A 22,530-nucleotide genomic window follows, 5' to 3' on the forward strand; every position below is an offset into this window, starting at 1 on the left:
CGTTACGCTCTCCAATTCACAAAAATTAAAACTAAATATTGGGGGTAGTCACAACAAAAATATTAGAATTAGTGGGTAGGCCGAAACAATTGAACGTAAACAAACACCTCTTCATACGTTATGCGCTCCTGGTACTTCATTGTTTAAAGCAAAATATGGGATACCCCTAATATTTTGTCAATTCACAAGAATTAAAACAAAAAAATATTGGGGGTAGTCACAAAAAAAATTTTTGAATTTGTGGGTAGGTCGAAACAAATTGAACGTAAACAAACACCTCTTCATATGTTATGCGCTCCTGGTACTTATAGTAGTGTTACTTCTGGTACTTCATATAAATTACTTGAATTTCTCAACGATGAAACTTGGATGAAACTCTTTGGTTCTGTAACCTGTATACAAACAAACAGAGAAAACTACTTTGTCATAAGAACGTCTAGCATTGTCAAGAATAATAACGTTTTGCTAAGAATAATTTTATATTTTTAAAGCTTCAAAATGGATAAAACGTTTCAAACCATCTACGAAAACATTACGAACAAAAAGTTGGTTCATCTAATATACATGCCACTACTGATTATGGGATTCATATCACTTATATCCTTCATGTATTTGTGTTGTAAGCACTGGAGAAACCGTCAAAAAGGCTACATGGACGTTCCAAGGACACCTGAATAAATAAATACGCTCGCAAACAGTATAGATTTTATTTTCTAAATATTTAAAATCATAACACGGTATGTACAAAACATTTCACCTCTAATATAAAATAAGGCACCTATGTCTAAACACAGTTCCCCCTAGGAAATAACTCGCACCATATAATGGCTCACCTTACAGACAAGATAAACATTTGAGCATTCAAAATAACACCTAATACCTATACTTTTATTCAGTCTAATACAAAATACCTAGGACACCATCGTTGACAAAAACGCTTTTTGTTATCAGACATGTATTTAAATACGTTTGAATTCATATTGTAACAATAATGAAAATATTATTGTTTTTTGTAAGTTCTAATTACGAAAGGCACTTATAATTTTAAATACATTAAAAAGCGTGATTATAAACGAAGTGTTAGTTGCTATATAGTTGAAAAATATCCAAGTAGGTATAATTTTTATGAGAGGTGCAAATTGCAATATATATTTGTTCGAACTGAAGTTGCAGCGAAATGTCGCAAATGCGAGCCTCGCTGCAACTTCATTTACAATGGTAATTGAATCTATCAATGTAGGTATAAAAACATTTTGCATTGTGCTTTAAAAATGTCCTCAAAAGTTAATGATAAAATATTACATCGTGTAATAAATAGTCTTTTTGAAACTTGTATTTCTGGTTTACACATTTTTGTATAAGTACTTAATATTAATCCAAATCTTCAATCGCTACGGACAACATCACTAAACTTTTTTCGATCATCAAGTAAAGGCAAAGTCTTTCAATACAACATCTTTTGTATCTGTCCTTCAAATGGGAAGAAAGGGAGATAGTACCTCTTTTTTGGCGATCGAAAAAACTAACATCTTATAAAAAAAAACCATCACCTATAATACGGTAACTAAAAGCTTATATTATCTCCAAGGCACATTCGAACATAAGGCACAAAGAGTAATACCTAATGTAGGTACTTAACACTGCTGGCTATAGATCTATTTTAATATTTAATCATAGAAATACAAAATATTATATACTCAAAGAATATAATTAATAGATAATATTATTTTCAAAAGCAAATTCTCTCATAATAATCTTGTCTGTCATATTATTATTTTATGGTACTGGCATATTTAGTCTTATAATTACCCTATAGGGGCTTATAATGTCCATAGTATCCATACTATACTATGTTTAAATTCATATTGATTTAAAATAAATATGCAACGCGACCACATGAATTTGTTTTCATATTTACGTGACATGTAAATTCGTAGCGTTATTGCAGCCCATATTGTTTTCATATTTTAGATTTAAATACACTTGCGTGCAAAATAATCGACCCACCTCTCTCCTTATGATTCAAACGGTAATAACTCAAGAAATATAATTAGTATTAAATAAATGTTGGTATCGTTTTAAAGGTAGTACAATAAGGATTTAATTAATGCTATAGTTATTGTAACTGTAAATCGTTTACTAATTCTACAGCCTTAAAACAAAAACCGGTCAGTTTGGCATAACATTTCAGTAGGCGATTAATGACATCTTTCTTGTAAAAGACACTAACAAATTGATTTCAATAGCTCGTAGTGCCACCCATTACCCTAATTTAAGTTTCTATCCGGGTTTTCCTCGACCTTATCAAAGTTATGATGAACTCCTGAGCGATACTATGCCGATCTTATTGTACAGCCATCCGGAGGTCCTAAAGGGTATCTGCGGCAAGAGTTCGGACCCTGACCCTCCTATTGAGTTCTCCCCATGGGTGCTCAATAGGATTAAGGTTAGAACTCCTTGCTGGCCAGTCCAAACCCGAAATTTCGACGTCGGAGAGAATATATTGACGAACTTTCGCAGCAACGTGCGGTCGAGCATTGTTCTACATCATATGAAACCTTCATCAACAAAAGCAGCACATGGCACCGCATGTTGTCCCAGTACGCCCTGAATGTAGCGATAGGTACTCAAAGTGCCAAGGCGCGGCCCGGTTACGAACTCAAGATTGGTTTATGCATCACAAGAAATCTCGCCCCATACAGTCCCCGAACACCTACCAAATGGAAGCCTTTTGTCAATGCACGCCTGCGCAAATCATTCTCCTTGTCTACTGTATGCTTTCTTGCGACCATCGTTACCATAAAGACTGATTTAGCTTTCATCAGAAAAGAGCACGACCCGCCGTTGGTCCAATGAAAAATCAACATGAGAACGTGCGAAACTAAGCTGCGCTTGACTGTGTGCTGGGGCTAATTTTGGACCGTTAGCGAGTTTTTGTGAAGTCAAACAGCTGCCTGCAAGTCTTCGTCGTACAGTCTACTCAATTACTGTAACTCATGGGACTTCTCTTGGCCGTCGTTGCACTTGAACTGAAATGAGATGTCTATCTCGCAAGGACGTTGACACCTTAACCGTTTAATTAACGATTAAAAAACTGAGTGATGGGGGTGCTTAGTGATTTGTGTCGTTTGTAGTCAAGCATGTTGTTTTTAGAAAATGTTGAGTAAACGTACACATCATATTAACTCGCATTATTAATAAAAAGAAATTGAACAGAAATGCGAGGGGTCGATTTTTTTGCACGCAAGTGTATATATTTTTTTCTCGACAAATCTAGAACCTTGAATAAGTTGGTAGTACATGTCAAATACTCTTTAAAATATAAAGTATGCTCATTTTACACGAAATCTTTAAAAATAAATATCAATAAAACCAATCTGGTACGCAATATCAAAATTACTGAGTATAAAATATAGTATACGCAACATATTTACAAAAATATAACTAGGTACTTAAAACTAAATACATTTGGCAATCACCCTATCATAAAAATTCAACAATCTAAAATACATGTAACACATTTTGTATAAAATATCGATTATCATAACAATTTAATAGATGTCATTTCAATCAAAGCTATATATATATATATATATATATATATATATATATATATATATATATATATATATATATAACCACGCTTCAATAGGTTAAACAGGGTAAAATCATTATTCAAGCTCCATCATATAATATCATCAGATATCATCTGGCAATAATATCATATTTCAAGCTAAATAAACCAAAATCCGCTTCAATTTGAGTGCGGTAGCAAAATATAACCGCATTTTACCGATATATGCCAAGTGAACAAAATACTCGCTGATGAGTTAAGCTCCATCATATTATATCATCAGATATCATCTGGCAATAATATCATATTTCAAGCTAAATAAACCAAAATCCGCTTCAATTTGAGTGCGGTAGCAGAATATAACCGCATTTTACCGTTATATGCCAAGTGAACAAAATACTCGCTGATGAGTTATTTTAAGTTTTCCGGATTACCCTGTATCTGAATATATCCTGTTTAGCCTATGTATACCTATGCAGTATGCTTATTAATACGCGACATAAAAAGCTATCGCATGAACTTTAAACTATTATTATGGACGTGCGCAAACAGTCATTGCAAAATTATTCAATTTTCTTGAAAACACTTTCTTTTCGTCCCAATATCTTGTATATTCTATAACATCGTTATGTCTCCTGTCTTGAAATTACGCGGGCGCTCGGGGCTCCTAAATAAATTATTTACTCGTTATTATATTATTTAAAATATAGGACGGTCAGGCAAGATGCGGTACCTATGATTCAAAACATAACAACATATTGCAGATAAGACCTCTGTAAATCCTAAACCTTAGGTACCCTGTCCTGCTACACATAATAAATAGGGGACATTTATTATTTAAATTGAAACTAGACTACTTCATATAAGTCTTTAGGTTGCCAGGTACTTTGAAATTAAAATATTGCTTACATTTTAATCGAAATTATAAAAACGAAGTGACGTTTTCATTAATTTTGATTATAATGTAAACAAATGATAATTACTGTAATGCACCATCATTTTAATTTTTTTTTCAAAAACGCGACATTTTAGTTAGTAGCATAGTCTTTGTTTACATTAAGAACAAAATGAATTAAACGGCGAATAGATCTGAAACTAGATAGGGCATTACAACTTAAATGACGTTGCAGTATTATACAATGCTACACAATAGGCACCACAATTAAAGAAAAATGGCTGTGACATACGGACGGACAGATAGACAGACATGACGAATCTATAAGGGTTCCGTTTTTTGCCATTTGGCTACGGAACCCTTAAAACAACACAATAACGAGGCAAAGTCTACTTTACATGTTAGGCTCCTGTTTGAACGGGGCCGGCTCTAAGAACGCCTCGGGCAGAGTCAGCTGAGGCACCAGTGGCGGCGACGCGGGCGAGGGGGGCGAGCGGGCGGCTGGCTCCGCCACTGGCGCGGGGGCCCCCGCCGCGGACTCCTGCGCCTCCTCTAGCGTCGCCTCTGCGGTCGCACCTGCAATAGTGTCTCTGTCAACTCTTACGGGTACAATGTAGTTGTATAACGTAAAGACGTGACATATTTGAAGATTGGTGGGGTATGATTGGTGATGGTGACATAAGAATAGTTTTCGTCTTTTGACATTTCACAAAAAAGTACGCAAAATCCTTTTGGAAGGAAGTCGGCCAAATTAGTATTGCATTACGTTGGAAAGACTGTTGAACGGCGAATAACAATTTCGGTGAAAGTTTAAAATAAAACCCCACGATTTTGGGGGGGACGGCAGGAGCGGCGGTAACCCCCCCCCCCCCTGTTCCTTAGATACCATGCTACACAAGTACACACCTCCTAGCAGCATCTCCTGGAGCAAGCTATCGACATGAGCGACACCAAAGAGCTTGGCGAACTGTATCTGCTCTATCATCTGCCAGGTGATGCTCTGTAACGGCGGCAGACACAGCAGCAGCTCGCCGAACCGCCCGCGCCCGTCGTACTGACGGTCGCTTATGTAGTCCTCTAGATTGATCTGAATCTGGTAGCGCAGTTGTTTGATCTTCTGCGGCTGCGAGAGGCCCTTCGCATCTGGAAGTGGGTTTAGTTTCGTTAAAAATCGAACCTTTTTGTATGGAGCATGGCATACCTAATTAGTTTTAAAAGTACCTACTTAATAAATTGCTATGTAGTAATAAGGCCGCCTTTGTGTGCTCTCGCCATTTTATGTCTTTTTATTTTATGTATATTGTTATTGTAACTGTGATTGTGCACAATAAAGTATTCATTCATTCATTCATTCATTAATAAGGGCATATTTTCGTGTTTTTCAAAACTGAAATAACTCAGAAAGTATATTCTTTACTACATTTTGTCAAAGAGCATTTATTGTTTGTAAACATCTTCTTTTTCGATTGGCGTATATTTCATAGGTGTACACAAAAATACGAAAGGTATGCCAATAAGGTTGGTTGTTCTTTGAAATGTAGAAAAAATATGCATCCGATTATACATCTATCCATTAATCCGATCCGAACCCGTGACTACGACCGCTACAGTTATTGTATTTTCTACTTATTCCCTGCATTCGGGTTCTGAATACGGAAAACGATTTCGGAAATCGTATGCGGAAAACGTACGCACGTATACGGACAGCCAAATATTGGCTTCAACTACAATTATTGTTTCCACAACCCTTATAATTCCGTTTGCGAATAAAATAAATACTATAGTAGTAACTTAAAGGTAATATTACCTAACGGAAGAACAAAGGCCTGAGCAAGCGAGATGTCACTATCAGTAACACTGCGTGGTAAAAAGAGACGTGTGATACATGACAGCAGAACCCTTTTTTCATCTGTTTTGACAGTCAGTCTACACTTATCGGCACGTTGACAATTTGAGCTCTAAGAAAAATGTATGTAGGAACATTATTTTTACGCACACGTAAACAGATTTGTGCACACAGATGTAATTTAATTTTGGTTTCGTTTGACAGCTCGGGACTGTTTTTCACCACACACCTCCCAGCAGAAAACCAGTGCAGCAGACTCGTAGTCGCTGCTAATGCTGAGCTGGGTCCAGTTTTGACGTCACACAATTTAATATTATTGTAATTTTTGTGTTCTTTATTTCTTTGTGTATTTTTGTAGTAAGTAATGTTATATTGTGTTGTTGGATTGTCAAAATAAACTTATTCTTATTCCGCTAGGTAATAGGTATATTAGCTTTATTAGGTATATACAATACTGACTGGGGTCGAAGAACACGATGGCCTTGAGGCAGGCGAACTCGGTGTCGTCGATGTCGATGTCGCGCAGCGGCCGCACGATCTCGTCCATCACGCGGATGCCGATCATGCTGATGTCGATGTCCATGCGACCGTCTGAATATGTTAGATTTACTACAGTTCGATATTATGTACAGTTGAGTCTGTTGAACCTAGGTAACTTAGGCTTAGACAATAATTTGACCGCTTAACCTAAGGCTAGAGACACTAGCTGTCGCGGCAAACGTTGTGTTGCCGTATAAAGTATTTCGATTTTCGCCCATATTATTTTATTGAAGTGACTAAATACGTATGTCACCATGGCAACGTCCCGTCGCACAAACAATGGTCGCCGTCAGTCTCGAGTTGTAATAATTTACTATAATTTATTCAACAAATGCAGTTATCAATATAAAAAGTAAATATTGTCCGATTCTCAACCCTAGCCGATATGCTCGCTAAGATTCACGAAACTTGGTCGAGCCGTTTCAGAGGAGTTCAACCACGCACCCCGTGACACGAGAATTTTATATAATATTAGATATACGAACGGCATATTTTGTCTACGGCAGCCGTCGTAAAGTGGTCTACAACTCTACACTCAAAAAATATAACTCCGGCCCCGCTGGCTTTCTGACCTAGGTGATGTTTGGTGATGATGCAGTTGTTGCCGAGCAGCAGCACGTCTCGCAGGTGGAGCGAGCGCCGCGCGCACCCCAGCAGCAGGTGCTCGCCCGCGTGTGCGCGCAGCAGCGCCACCTGGAATACAGTGAACATAGTAACGAACTGTGAAGTTAGCTACAGATCGCGAAATTAAATCCGGCTGGTAGAGTTAGCTACGAATCGTAAGGCTAGCTATGGATCGTGAAGTTAGCTATGGAACTCGTAAGTATGGAGTGTAGATGGAGAACTATCTCTGTATGTAAAAAGTGTCCGCTGAAATGCGTTAAATTAGGGTGGCGCTACAGTAGCAACAGGGTAAATTTTAAATCATTTAGCAGCTTTTATTTCAGCTATTTTAGGTTATATTTTAATATTTATATTTTGTCAGCTATTTTAGGTTATATTTTAATATAAGTACTTCAATTTATATTTTGTCACCAACGGCTAAATTCATTCCATACCCTTTGCTGCAGTTAGCGCCACTCTTGGTGGATTTTTCAACTGTTATATACTGCGTACAGCTGGACCCTTTCCAAATATCCCCCATATAAGATAGTTCTCCTCCATCTACCCTCCATAATCGTAAGCTAGCTAAGTATCGTGAAGTTAGCTACGGATCGTAAAGTTTTTTACAGAGTGCCAGCCTCGACACTGATATAATACATGAGTGGATGAAGTGGGTAACTAACATTTTACAACATAAGAGCAATTACTCATTTTGTACGTCATAATTTGAAAAACCTTGTAAAACTTGCCTTTTTCATCATCTAGCTATACATAGAATCCACCAAATCATTTTGTCGGTCCTAAATCCGGTCGGCTTCATTTGTGCAAAAAATAGTCAGTTATCAAATTGTTACTTACACACTTCATCCACTCATCGTCTTTAATTATATCATGCCATTTGTTCACTTAAAAAACTTTTCCTCACCTGATCATCAAGATGCAGCTCCGTGAAGGCGGGTATGTATTTCGCCCACTCCACCAGTATGAGCAGCTGCTGCTTGATGCTGTCGCACACGTCGTTGATCTTCGCCAGCTTGCGGCTATTGATCTCCGCGTCCGTTATGTTGTTGGACTGGAATTTAAAAAAAAGTTTTGTTTTTAATTTTGAAACAAGAAGCAATGACTGCGTAGTTTACGCCTCTAGTACCTACAACGACGCTGCCAAACGCGAAACAGCGGCGAACCGATTTGCTGTCTCACTCGCCACACGGCAATGCGTTATGGAGGCACTTCACATGGCTATTTGTATTTGCTATTGGCTATTTGTTGCATTTGTCAAAATTATTGACGTATACCCAAACAAGCAAATAAAGGCAAATACGGCCCACACATGGAAGTCAAATATGCCAAACTTCTACTTGATTTTGTTTACTTGCCTATTTGATTCTTTTGATGTGCGCCAAAAACCGACAAAGGTACGGATACGTGTATTTGGTATTGGTCATATTTGTCAAATAGGCAAATAAGGCCAATACTTTGTCAAGCATACCATCTATACATGGTGATTGTTTGGCGAATACATCAAATACGCAAATACAAATAGCCATTTGAAGTGCCTCCATTATATAATATGGCGTCTCGCTCTATTCCTGTAGGCCTACTACGAAACTGTTTTGAGACTCAAATAATCGGACAAGAATGCCGCGTCCTGCTCTAAGTGCGTTTGTGCACTACACGGAATTTTACCGTCTACCGTTTGCCATATAAATAAGGTAGGAAATCGGGATGCCGCGCCGCGCCGGATGGTAAAATTCCGTGTAGTGCACAAACGCCCTAACAACGTCATTTCACGTTTGTTAGAGTAGGAGGCGGCATTCTAGTCCGATTATTTGAGTCTCAAAACATGTCGGTGTACTAGAGGCGTTAAATATCAACTTTTTTTTTTGAGATGTTACTAGGCAATAACGCCATTGCCTGAAGTACGTTACAACTTACATACCACGCAAGCGTCATACAAAATTTAAATCATAAATATTTTAACCTATGTAAAACTATTGCAAACATCAAAATAAGTCTAATAATAGTCTATTTATTTACAAAAACAAACGACCCCAGTATATGAGGTTACTTTCAAGGCAACTTGGCACAATCTTATCTACGCTATCTTAGATTAGGTGCGTGTATTACGCATTTTTTTTACTTGTGCGATATTAATATAATTTTAGTACATTCTGGGTAACCTATATTATATTTCAATTCTTCCTTTAGAAAGTTCAAAGAGCCTCCGACATAGAAACTATAAGTAGTAATTAAACTTTCTTATTGGCTGTAATAAGGTATTGATATTGGATGGGTTTTGTTACTTTTTGAAATCAAAACCTCTGACAGGATTTTTAATGTTTAAAATATTCTTAAACATTAAAAATCCTTTCCTTTTTAGGGTTCCGTACCTCAAAAGGAAAAAACGGAACCCTTATAGGATCACTTTGTTGTCCGTCTGTCCGTCTGTCAAGACCCTTTTTCTCAGGAACGCGTGGAGGTATGAAGCTGAAATTTATATCAATTACTCAGGTCTACTGTCCCTTGAAGCTGTGAAAAAATCAAACTTCTAAGCCAACGCAATCAAAAGATACAGCCGTTTATGCCGCAAATTTTCGACACTTGCAAGGGAATCAAAACCTACAGGGTGCTTCCCGTGAACTCAGAATCTTGAAATTTGGTACGAAGCAACGTCTTATAGCATAGATAAAGGAAAAATTACGAAAACCATAAATTTTTAGTTACATCATATAATATTTTTTTTTTTAATAATTTTAAACTTACTACCCATTTCCTCATAAACGCGTAGAGGTATTAAATTGAAATTCATACCAAATACTCAGGTCTATAATACCTTTAAGCTGTCGGAACCCTCGGTGCGCGAGTCCGACTCGCACTTGGCCGGTTTTATTTAATTTATATTATTAATTGGTACCGCTTATAAGATGTAAAACTATTTCAATAACAATTTTGGTAAAATATAGTACGACATACAGTAGTTTTGGATCACGATGGCACATAGGCTACTATTTTTACCGGTGGTAGGCACCAGTAGTTTCAACGTTCTGAAAGCATTTGTTACAAATCTATTCAGAAATAAAACAATTTTTATTTTATTTATCCTGTAATAATTATACTTGTACTAATTTTTTTTTCGCGTTTATAATTTATAGTGTTAATTTTAACGCAATAAAACTATCAAATACAATTTTAGTGACCTCTACGTATTTTAGTCTGTACGTCTAGTCTGTCAGGAAGTATTTAGATGCAAAAAAAACCATTTCATTTGATGAAATGGTTTTTTTTGCATCTAAATACCAGTTAAATGACATTATAACTAACAGCTGCAATACTTAGCACTTGTCTGTCAATGGCCGTGCGTAGTATTTACATAATACATTTGAATTTCAGTGTTAAAGGTGAAAACCTCAAGTGGTTTTAATGATTACTAGATGTTGACGACGAAATTCGTTTTACGTGTACAACTGTACATTTTTATGATACAAACTATTTTTTGTTGTTGTTGTCCCGAAGCTAAAATCTCCACGGTTAAAATCGGTTCAACAGTTTAGCGCAAACAGGTAACAGATACACTTATAATATTAGTATGGATTGTCATATAATATGAACTAGAGATCGCCCAATGGTCGAAATTCGACCTTAGTTTCAACGACATTAGGACTACTACCTATATTTTGTAAAAAAATATTTTTTTCAACTCTTGTCTCTGGGACTCAGCTGATCTCAGACTGGCCGTGAAAGCATTGTCTAAAAGTATCTAAGATTCAATAAAAAAAAACTATAATCCATTTTCAATTTGTCAACTTGTTGTCAACAGACTTCAAACATAAATAAAAGAGTATCATTCGTATGTATAGGTTTGTCACTCAAAAATCTGTCATCTTCTTGAGTGTGCGTATTGTAGTGTGTGTAATGTCTTATTTGTTAAAAAAATGTGTGATAAAAGCATAATTTCAAAATAATATTAGCTCGATGCACTCCTTCACCATATAAACTATAACTGTGCAAAATTTCATTCACATACGTTTCCGCAGTTTCCGTCAAAAGGGATACAAAGTTTTTCGCTTGCGTATTAATAATATATATATATATATATATAGATATCTAAAGCATATTAGTAAGTATGTATGGCTATCGCATTGAACTATTATTACTACGTATAGAAAAGACAGCGCGAACAAAATCTATGCCCCAACTACTAGTAATAGAAATAGAATACGATAATCACCGTGACAGAGGTGACACTTTTACATGAACTGACATTTTTAGTTGATGCCAGTCAGCTTCAACTCATAGCGCAAAAAACAAGTTCGCTGTGTCGTTTCTATACGATAATAGTTCAATGGGCTATCGCTACTTGTCTCTTTCACTCGGGCACGAATATATTGCTATCTTGTTTCCACATGTACGTAAAAGAGCAATACCATCGTGTAAGAAAGAGACAAGTAGGGTTAGTTCAATGCACTTTCTAGGTGCTTTACGAGGCGATAATTATTCTTTACTAGAGTTAAGGTAGCACCCAAGGGAATAAAATAAAAGATTGCTATTAAATAAAAATGTGTTCTCCATCCTGCCACAAACTCAAGACAAGACTTCGTTTTTTTAAGGTATTAGGCGAAAGTATGCTGCAGCAAAGCGACGCAACACTTCACAGGCCATAGCCAAATGTTCTCTCTATTAAATCGTATGAAGCAAGCCGCACTACGAGTCAACGACGCTACGCGACACAAAACAGTACTATGGAACATGAAGTGACGCGTCGCTCGGCTGCAGCGTAGTATCGCCTAATACGGTTTCACCTTTTAAAAAAACGAAATTTTGTCTTGACTTTGTGACAAGATGGAGAACACATTTTTAGTTAACTAAAAATGTGTTCTCCATCTTGTCATCGTGTCATAGTGCGGTTCGCCTTAATAGTTCTGTCACTTACTTCATCTATGACCTTCCTGCTGAGCAGTTCGGCGTTCAGAAGCGACACTACGGACAGGCCGTTTGCCTGTGTGGGCTCCTCGTACGACGGCCGCCTGCAGTTTATTCTGTCCCGCTCGTTCTGTACAGCTGGAAAAGAGATGGACAATATTTATAGAGGTTATAGAGAAAAAAAATAGTTTTTTTTTATTTCAATAACAGTGGCATAGTATCTTTTTTCTTTTTATAAGCTTAAACATTTTATTAGAACTATTTAGAATGAATTCTGTATTTAACACGGTGACAGAAATATATTTTAATATTTTGTTAGCTATTATGTATTATTAATTATTACTCATATTTTAACATAGCATTACAAAGTTGATATACATACAATAGAACATTTGTATTTATTTATACTGCAAGTAGAGCATATTTTACATAGTAACGACGGTTAGTCGAGATAGTTTTTATGTTTTTGCCAAAATAGTTTTTGTTTGTTGGTCAGAACAGTAAAGTCTTGACAAATAAATAAATACCTATATAAGTACATCGTTTTGTATGTTTTTAAACACTATCTAATGCTTAATTTCTGAGGTGTCTTTATTTATAGGAGTTTATTTGCGCTAATATCAACAAATCAACAACGCTTATAAAAACATAAACTACTGTTAAATAGTTTGAGATCAGTCTACAGTTTTTGTGGTGTGGCTTGTCTTTAGTTTTTTTTTGCACACAAATCAAGGACCACATTTTCTCTTTCTGTGGAACTTGAGGAAAATACAAAATAGATATAAACATGACATTCCGCGACCCTAAGAGTAGATAACGGAGACAGTTATAATTAGTTATTTTCTAAATGTGCCCTTGATAATTGCAACGACAGAGTAAACATATTGCCCAGTAAACATTCTTAATGATCAGGTTCGATAAATATAATTAATATGCTTTAATTACACTCTTATCTTGGGTACACTAGAAAAGTTCCGGCAAGTTATAACTTATAAGGGTATGTGGTGACTGGTGAGTGGTAACTTTTAATTAAATGAAAGAAAAACACATTGTATTTTGTAAGTTTTTTATATTATACTTAGCTATAGCTAAGTATAATATTATTAAAATACACAGCCGAATATAGCACTTCATTCTCTTCTTTTTGGGAAGTGGGTAGAATTAAACCTTCCTGCCAAATTTTTTCCAGGGCTTAGGTATCATTAGGAGAGTCCTTATAACCAAAAAAAATTGGGTGTAAATTTTTTCAATTACTTACATAATATTTTATCTCATTTAAAATTGTTGCAGAACGATCACTCGCGGCGCGGGAGAATGAGCGGGGGTGACGCGGGGAGAGGCGCGCGCGCGGGGGCACATCATCACGCGCGGGCGACGCGTCGTGTCCATTAATTGTAGTGTTTTTTAGGACAACTTTCGGAAGCTATTTCTCAACATTTTAGTACTGAGTGATTATAAAAGAAAAAATACCACGTATTTTTATATTTAACAAGGATCAATATGTCAAAATTTAGCAAGAAGGTTTAATTGCACCCTGTATATTACTCCTGACGTGACTATTATGTTCACAACACTCAAAGAAAATCCATACTAATACAATAACATACCTCTTGACGCCCAAACTGATATTGTATTTATAGGATTCCCTAGTCCCGAGAAAGGGCATAGAAACTTTCTATCCCTAAAAAATGAACGGTTCTCGCATGATATGCGAATATTGGCGCAACGAAGTTACGGGCGTTATCATGGGCGTACCCAGGTTCTGGGCCAGGGGGGGGGGGGGGGGGGGGGGGCAAATTACTCAGGTTCTGGGCCAGGGGGGGGCAAATTACGCAGATTCTGGGCCAGGGGGGGCAAATCAGATTTTTTATAAGCTAGGTGTTTATAAAGAATAAAAAATTAATAATTTTTTGTTGTAAAAATATTGTATTGCAAACAAATGGCAAAATTTATTTTATTATTTTTAATTTTTATAGATGAAAGTACTATACAATATACTTAGTAGGGACGTCAACATGATCCAGGGGAGGGCAGCTGCCCCCCCCCCCTGCCCTCCCCTCGGTACGCCCATGGGCGTTATCCAGTGAGATATAATTAATTAAATTAGTACTAAAAACGAGTATACCTTCTTTCTTCATGCCCGCTTTGAAACACTTCCTCAGCCTGCAGTATCTGCACTGATTCCGTTTGTCTTTGTCCACTATACAATTTCTACTAAACCTGAAACAGAAAAGTTGTATGTTATTTTCTTGTAACAAATTATGCATGTTAAATATTATTTTCCTATTTGTTTTAGTGTTTTTAAAAATATTAATAAACACAATAATGAATAATATTTTTGCGGCTTTAAAAATAATACAAAGATGTAAACAAGTTGTGTTTGAAAGGCGTAAACAATTTCGATGCTTGGAATATGTTTTCAAGCTAGCCCGAGCTGCAGCATAAGCAGAGTAGTCCATTGAAATATTACATGAGCTTTGCAGTTATTAGAGGAGACAATTTTATTTTTGGGACATGTAATAGGTCAATAGAAGCTTAACCTCAAGTTTGTGGGGTTGCCACTCTTGTCTCCCGGTCACCAACTTGAAAAAAGGGGTGACAACACTATTTTCGCGATACCTCGGAAACTATACGCCTTACAAAAAAATTGTAAATTTATAATTTGTTGCAAATTATTTTGACTACAAATATGTTTAACTTTATATATAACTTTTTACAATAAATTAAAAATTAAAAAAAGGTAAGTATAAGCAACTTTCTTGACTCAATTCACTTAGTAATTTTTGCTTTTTTTATTTTTAACCCCCGACAAAAAAGAGGGGTGTTATAAATTTGATGTCTTATGACGTCACGTAACACGTTGTACCGTGCACATAATTCGGTCTATGGTACTACGTACTCCATGCGTACTCTAATGCTGGGGCCACAACGAGAAATGCCATTAATTAATGCGATAATGTTATAACATTATGATAGGATTGTTGTGTAATATACTAATGGTTAGTATGAATATGTAACTAAACTAACTATACAGCTGCAACAAAATAGGAGAAAAAAGATCTATTTAAGTATAATATAAAACATAATACCTATATCCTATTAAATTAAGTAAGGGTGGGTTGCACAGTGCACTAGAGGCGTGATTATAGTTACAGTTATGGTCAAAGTTATGGTTATAATAGTTAAGGCTTACTTTAACTTTAACCTTAACTTTGACCATAGAATTTGACAGATGACAGCTGGTCCGACAAGGCTTTAAATGAACGTGGGCGGGGGCGCTGCTGGTAAAGGAGAACTGTCAAAAATGGCGTTTTTTATGCTGACAGCGTTAGTTCCTTTTTTCGTCATGTTCATTTAAAGCCTTGTCGAGCTCAAGGTTATCGTTAAATATGGCGTCCACTTTAACCAAAGATTTGACATTTTGCATTGTAGTTAAAGTTATAGTTAAAGTCACTGTTATAGTTAACACGTTCATTGTCACTACGATTTTCATGATGTCTTCTCGGATGCCGCCTACATTGTACGACGGACTCGCCAGGCGAATCGTCGGCACTGGAATCAAAGGGGTATGAAGATTTTGGCCGACCTGTCTGTCCGCTATTGTGTTTTTTCGCGTTCACGAATATTTTTTTCAAAATGGATAGCTAACATCAATGCAAACAAAACGCGGAAAAACACAATGGCGGACAGTAGGTCGGCCAGGCTCCATATAAAAATCTTCGTACCCCTTTACGTGAACTCTCCGGGCGGTGGCACTGAACGTGTTAAAGTAAGCTGGTGCAACCCACCCTAAGTATAGTAAATTTTAAGACTGATTTCTTTAACGTTTGATTAAAACAATAGTGTCATTTACAACGTTTGCTTTAACTTTCACTGCTGTTGATAAATACACATTTTTATCAGTGCAACTGCACTAATGGGCGATAATTTTTTACATACTCGTATTATCATCAGGGGACCGAGTTATCTATTAGATAATATTATCACTCGGTTATCATCATTATCAATATTAGAAATTATTATCAAAAGTGTGTAAAAAGTGCCACTATAAGGAGCTTATAATTTGGGACAGCTGAAATATTACAATATGTATATTAACTACTAGCTGTTGATCGCAACTTCGTCCGCGTGGACTTTAGTTTATAATAGTTGTTCGCTTACATCGATTTACTCATTTACGCGCAAATCAGAAAAGTATATTGTGTAGGAACCGCACATTTTCCGGGACAAAAAACGTTTAATAATTTCCCCGATTTTTCCACATTTTTCTCAATTTCTTCGCTCCCATTAGTTTTAGCTATAACCTATAGCCTTCCTCGATAATTATGCTATTTAACACTGACAGAATTTTTCAAATCGGGCCAGTAGTTCCTGAGATTAGCGCGTTCAAATAAGCCATTTAAAATAATTTCCCCCCGTTTTTTCCACACTTTCCTCTATTTCTTCGCTCCTATTAGTATTAGCGTGATAAAATATAGCCTATAGCCTTCCTCGATAAATGGGCTATCTAACACTGAAATAATTTTTCAAATCGGACCAGTAGTTCCTGAGATTAGCGCGTTCAAACAAACAAACAAACTCTTCCCAATGATAATATTACTATAGATTGGCTTTGGAGGTCACCGTTACTTTGTTCATTCAAAAAGATTCCATACTAGGTAATATTATAAATGCGAGAGTGTCTGTCTGTCTGTTACCTCTTCACGCCCAAACCGTTGAGCCGATTTCGCTGAAAGGTACGGAGATACTTTGAGTCCCTAGAAAGGACACAGGACACTTTTTATCTCGGAAAAATGTGCGGTTCCCGCGCGATAAACTGATTTTGGCGCAACGGAGTTGCGGGCACAGAAATAAATCAATCTAGATTTATTTCTGTGGTTGCGGGTGTCATCTAGTCTTAGATAATAATTAATAATGTATTTAAGAAAGATTTTTACTTCACCTGATCCACCTAGAATCTAGATTTTTTTACACTACATTATAAGGGACCGTCCACATAGTACGTCTCACAAAATTTAGATATTTTTAACCCCTCCCTATGTCACGCTTTTTTGAATACCTCTAATATGTACTGTCACATTTGGATGTACGCTAATTTTGCATTGATAAAATAAATATTATATTAAAAAAATTACATATCTCACAGATATGTAATTTTTATATTTTATATTTGCTGCCGATAGTGCACCAAAAAGTATTAAGTAATTCAGATTATTTTTAACAAAATGAACATTACGATAAAAGTGCGCCCTAATCTTATAATACCAGTATTATAATATTTTAGTTATTTATTTCAGCCGGTGATCGAAATGTTATGATATAATATTATCCACGCTTATCGGGATTCGGCCTATACTATATGTATGTTTCATTGCAAAAAAATATATATCCTTTCTATATCATTTAATAACGATTAACGTATCTTTTATTTTTTTGTAGAGTTTTAACTTTTATATTAGTAGAGTGTCCCTCGGTCGTGGAAAAAACGAGACACAATAGATTTGTATTGTTATCGCGGTTTTATTCCGTATCGAAAACTCACAGATTTTTAACACGATCATGTTACGCAGGACAGAGTGCTGGGCGGGGGTTAAAAATTAAAACCTCACAAAATAAAACAGCGCTGAGTTTTCACCTATTCAGCTTTTTTATTTCGTGAGCCTTCACTAATAACTATACGATAAAGTCGAGTGGCTAGTATAACGTGAAAAGAACATGTGCATTGTGCCCTGTCTGACCAGTGAGAGACGGCATAAATCTCTCAGCCACTTTTCCGCGTCTAACGGCGTCTATAAGCAAGCAGCTTGCATGTAAGAACGTTTTGCGTCTGTGAGCAAGCATGTACCATAGTCCACAGTATAAATAGCTGATATCTACCTGCAGGTATACAGATGGTTCTTGCGGACACTCCTCCTGAAGAAGCCCTTGCAGCCGTCGCAGGAGGAGGCGCCATAGTGTTTGCCGGTGGCGCGGTCCCCGCAGATCGCACAGTGCTGCGACAGCGCTGTCGAGCTGGCTGCTGACGCCTCGCTGCTGCTCGTCTCCAGCTGCATGTCGCTGTCTGGAAGGAGACGCCATGTTAAATGTTGTAGAGCCGCCATATTAGAATTATATTTAACAATAGACTGTAGGACAAGGGACGCCATGATATAGAATAGGTATAATATAATGATTAATGATAGAGTTTAATACGACATATAACTTTTGATTGCGTGCCGTATTTGATGTTAGGAAAGGACGACTAGTTATGATAAACGCTATCTGCAAAGAGATGCCATGTAACGGCCGTTCCCAATATTTGATCTATCTCTGGTTTTGCCCTACTAGAGATAGGAATAGCTCAGATTAGACATTAGAGACATATATTTATGTCAATTGTGAGCTATTCCTATCTCTAGTAAGGCAAAACCAGAGACAGATCAAATATTGGGAACGGCCGTTAGTGAGACATGTTTAACGATAGAGTAAGATACGCCATAAAGAGAGCCGACAACGTAACGCGAATGGGAGAAGTCAAAATACATCAAAACCAAAACCAAAAAGTATTGCGTTAGGATTCTCAAAAACTGGAATAAAAGAAGGAAGCAAAAAGCAAGAGGAAGAAACAAAATCTCAGTCATAATTAGGCCTTACTGATTACATATTATTATAAAGGGCTTGACCTGTAGAAAAACTATAGAAAAAATGCAGCTAATCATCTTTTAATAAAAAATATATACTTATTTAATTTTTTTTATCTAAGCTACAAAATTGCACCAGATGTAGAAACAAAGTTGATTCTCAGTCACCGCGAAAAAACTTCTTGTATCAAAAGTATTATGAATTATTATTATTTATTACATTACAAAACAAAACAATAGCTTTAGAATTAAAGTACCTATACCTTACAAATTAACGTATTATGATTTATGATCATAACCTACCAGAATATGGTTATTATTATTTACGTATTCAAGGACTTAGAAATCATCACTATCAACATTATTTCTGCAGCTCAGTACCCGGATATGTCAGCTTATCAGTCATTACACCGATAGTAATAATCAATACCGGCTTAGTTACCGATAGAGAAATGCGAATGATAATTTCTGGCCATAGAACACTTCGCAGTTCGCTCCCCTGAGGGTAATTTAATAGGCTACTTGACCTATATTCAATTTCATTGAACAAATGCATATTTCTAGTACTTAGAACTTGGCCTTAAGGAAACCGTTTTTCACCCTTATCATTGGCGCTGCAAGTTTAATTGGGGAGAGTGGGCAAAAACGTAGTGGCGCCGGCGCGTCAGATACACTTACGAGTTACGACTCAAAAGTACGAACCTTTGTGGCATTAGGCATATCTAGCCGCCGCCATCTTGATTTTTTTTTGAAAATTTCCGAGCACGATAAAAGTGGTATATTTGGATAGAGGACACTCAGGAAATGATAAAAAATTTGAATTTATTAAAATAAGTAACTCAGATATTACACGCTATTAACAATACGACTATCAAAACTAGTACAAGTCTAGTTCGTAAGATAGTACAACCTAAATTGCAAAAACGAATTATGTAAATAAAGATACAATAGATAACTATGTATGTACCTATTAATGTAAGTAATAAATTTAGTCGCATTAGTTTTATCACATTAAAATTATCGTGAATGATTGCTGATTAATAATTTTAATAATAGTAAACTTTATAGTGCTGACATCTTTTAAATGGCATGAAGGTTTTCGATATTTAATTCGCCGCAGACTAGTGGACTCGTGTTTTAAAAAATATAGTCAATAAAAATTTTTAACCCCCAGACCCCAGTAGCCCTAGCATGACCACAGTAGAAATACGAAAATATAGATAAACTGAAGGTGCCGTTTCGATCTTTACAAAACTTCAATTCAATTAAAATGCCACTTTATGACATAGACTATAGTCGATGTCATAAAGTAGTATTTTATTTGAAATTTTATGAGTATAGACCACTTTAATTTTGCCGCCCCTATGTACGAACTCTGCCGCCATCCTAGGACGCTGCCGCCCTCCCTAGGACGCTGCCCTAGGCGCCCCTCTTGCCTGTCCACGGCGCACAGTTTGGGAACCCCTGGGTTAGTCTATTTTACTTCGGAGTATTGACTAATCACTAAAGTATTCTTTACGCCTTGGGCATAAAGACTTTGATAACAAGTAACAGCTGTAGAGACGTTTCTTCTACCTCCCCACTCATTGGCCTTTACGTCTGTGTCAGACGATTTACGGCGTATTGGTCTGTGTCCCAGCTCTTTTCATGGCTGTGCAAGCCGATACGTGAGCGACATAGACGACCACAGTAACGACAGGAGAAATTAGAGGTTGATGGTACAGAACACTGACTTTGACTTTTGTGTTTTTTGTCTTTGAGAGCGTAGAACCAGCCCTAGTAGACAAGTGGCAAGCGACTATCGTAAACGCTAACAAAATGTATGCGATTTGACGTAAGTCATCGCTTTTCTAGCGAATACTAATGTCAAATCCCATACATTTTGTGGCGTTGCGTTGGCGTTTACGATAATCGCTTGCCGCTTGTCTAGGCCCTCAGGTATCATCGCAAAATTTGCTAACCTCCATTATCCGTTTGCGCCAATCTGTTCTGTTTTCCGCGAGTCTCTCACAGTTGCGATGGTCAATTCCGAAAGCCATCATGTCGCGCTTTGCACAGTTTTTACAGCGAAGTAACGGCCTTAACCTCCCCACTACAGCCAGCAAAATTATGCACGCCCCTATGATTGCAATCTAAGAAAAAAAATTATCAAGATGGTTGGTTCAAGCTTTTGATTGGCTACGAGTTCTGGTTGGATGAATAGCTAAAAATATCTAGATATATTTTGCAGAAATAATTGACTTGTCGGATGTGTTTTTAAATTGCCACATAATTAGTTGTATGGATAATAATTGGATATGTATCTAACTCTATGCAAATATAATGACCTTGAATTTGTGTCCTTAAGTTAGTTACGTAAGGGTTTTCATTGGATGTAATCTAGGATGCACTGCTTTAATAGCGCTAAGCTGGAGCTAAGTTGTGTGGAAGCCTGCTTGGAGAACGGAGCTATGGAGCTCGTACATTATAGAGTATATAGAATTTCCAGGATATCAAACTTAATAGTCAGCCTCAAACTTAATACCTGCAGTCAGCTTAGGCCGTCACCTATATAATTAATACGCGAGAGAAAAACTTTGTATCCCTTTTGACGAAAAATGGGGAAACGTAGGTGAATGAAATTTTGCACAGTTATACCTAGTTTGTAGGGTGAAGGAGTGCGTCGAGCTAATATTATTTTGAAATTATGATTTTATCACACATTTTTTTAACAAATAAAACATTACGCACACTACAACACACACACTAGGAAAGATGACAGATTTTTGAGTGACAAGCCTTTACATACGAATTATACTCTTCTATTTATGGTTGAAGTTTGTTGACAACAAGTTGATAAATTGAAAATGGATTTTAGTTTTTTTTTTATTGAATCTTAGATACGGTACTATTAGACAATGCTTACACGGCCAGTCTGAGAGCAGCTGAGTCCCAGAGACAAGAGTTGAAAAAAATATGATGAAGTCAATATTTTTTACAAAATATAGGTCTTAATGTCGTTGAAACTAAGGTCGAATTTCGACCATTGGGCGATCTCTAGTTTGTATAAAAGGGACACTCTACTACTAAAAATTTAGCATTTCTTAAGTTCTTAGTATAGGAATATAGGGGTTGAATCTCGACCTTACATACTGAGAAATCTGCTAAAGGTAGTATGAATTAGATAATATGAAAATTGAAATAGATGGGCAGTTTTTGAAAGGCGGTATCCCATTAACTTGGCTGGATGCATCGAAAAGCCTGACTATATCGAGCTTACCGCCTGGAAACTCTAGCTAGAGTTGAGTCGTGTCTCAATGGGTATAGACTATTTGACTATAGACCATTTAGCGTGCATTCGGCAGAGTTGCGACTTGCATATCATACAATTTCCATTTTGTGTATAAAACTTAACCGAACATGTAAAAACATCAATTTTGCTGTTACACCTATGTTCTTAGTACTTATGTTTGGACACGTGTATCAGAAATTCAGACTTTAGGTGCAAAAGTTAAAAGTTTTGTAATCCGTCTCGCTTTGATTATTGATTCGC

The 22,530-nt window shown here is 36.6% G+C and overlaps 1 protein-coding gene across 4 annotated transcripts in view; it reads right to left on the bottom strand.

Moving 5' to 3' along the window:
• Window positions 1-3,838: 3,838 nt before the first annotated feature.
• LOC121737007 (transcription factor HNF-4 homolog) overlaps window positions 3,839-22,530 on the bottom strand; it is a 74,235-nt gene continuing 55,543 nt past the window's right edge. For 3 of the 4 annotated variants that reach the window (XM_042128514.1, XM_042128515.1, XM_042128512.1), the window contains exons 2-10: window positions 18,256-18,439; window positions 14,504-14,598; window positions 12,389-12,516; window positions 8,384-8,530; window positions 7,428-7,548; window positions 6,775-6,906; window positions 5,376-5,612; window positions 4,868-5,045; window positions 3,839-4,241 (exon numbers count right to left, since the gene is read on the bottom strand). In XM_042128514.1, coding sequence (XP_041984448.1) covers window positions 4,190-4,241; window positions 4,868-5,045; window positions 5,376-5,612; window positions 6,775-6,906; window positions 7,428-7,548; window positions 8,384-8,530; window positions 12,389-12,516; window positions 14,504-14,598; window positions 18,256-18,439 — 1,274 coding nt within the window. In that variant the 3' untranslated portion in view covers window positions 3,839-4,189. The remainder of the gene's footprint in view (window positions 4,242-4,867; window positions 5,046-5,375; window positions 5,613-6,774; window positions 6,907-7,427; window positions 7,549-8,383; window positions 8,531-12,388; window positions 12,517-14,503; window positions 14,599-18,255; window positions 18,440-22,530) is intronic. The other variant, XM_042128513.1, reaches the window with a different exon arrangement.

Source organism: Aricia agestis, chromosome 20 (assembly GCF_905147365.1).
Source record: "Aricia agestis chromosome 20, ilAriAges1.1, whole genome shotgun sequence".
Classification (NCBI taxonomy): Eukaryota; Metazoa; Arthropoda; class Insecta; order Lepidoptera; family Lycaenidae; genus Aricia; species Aricia agestis.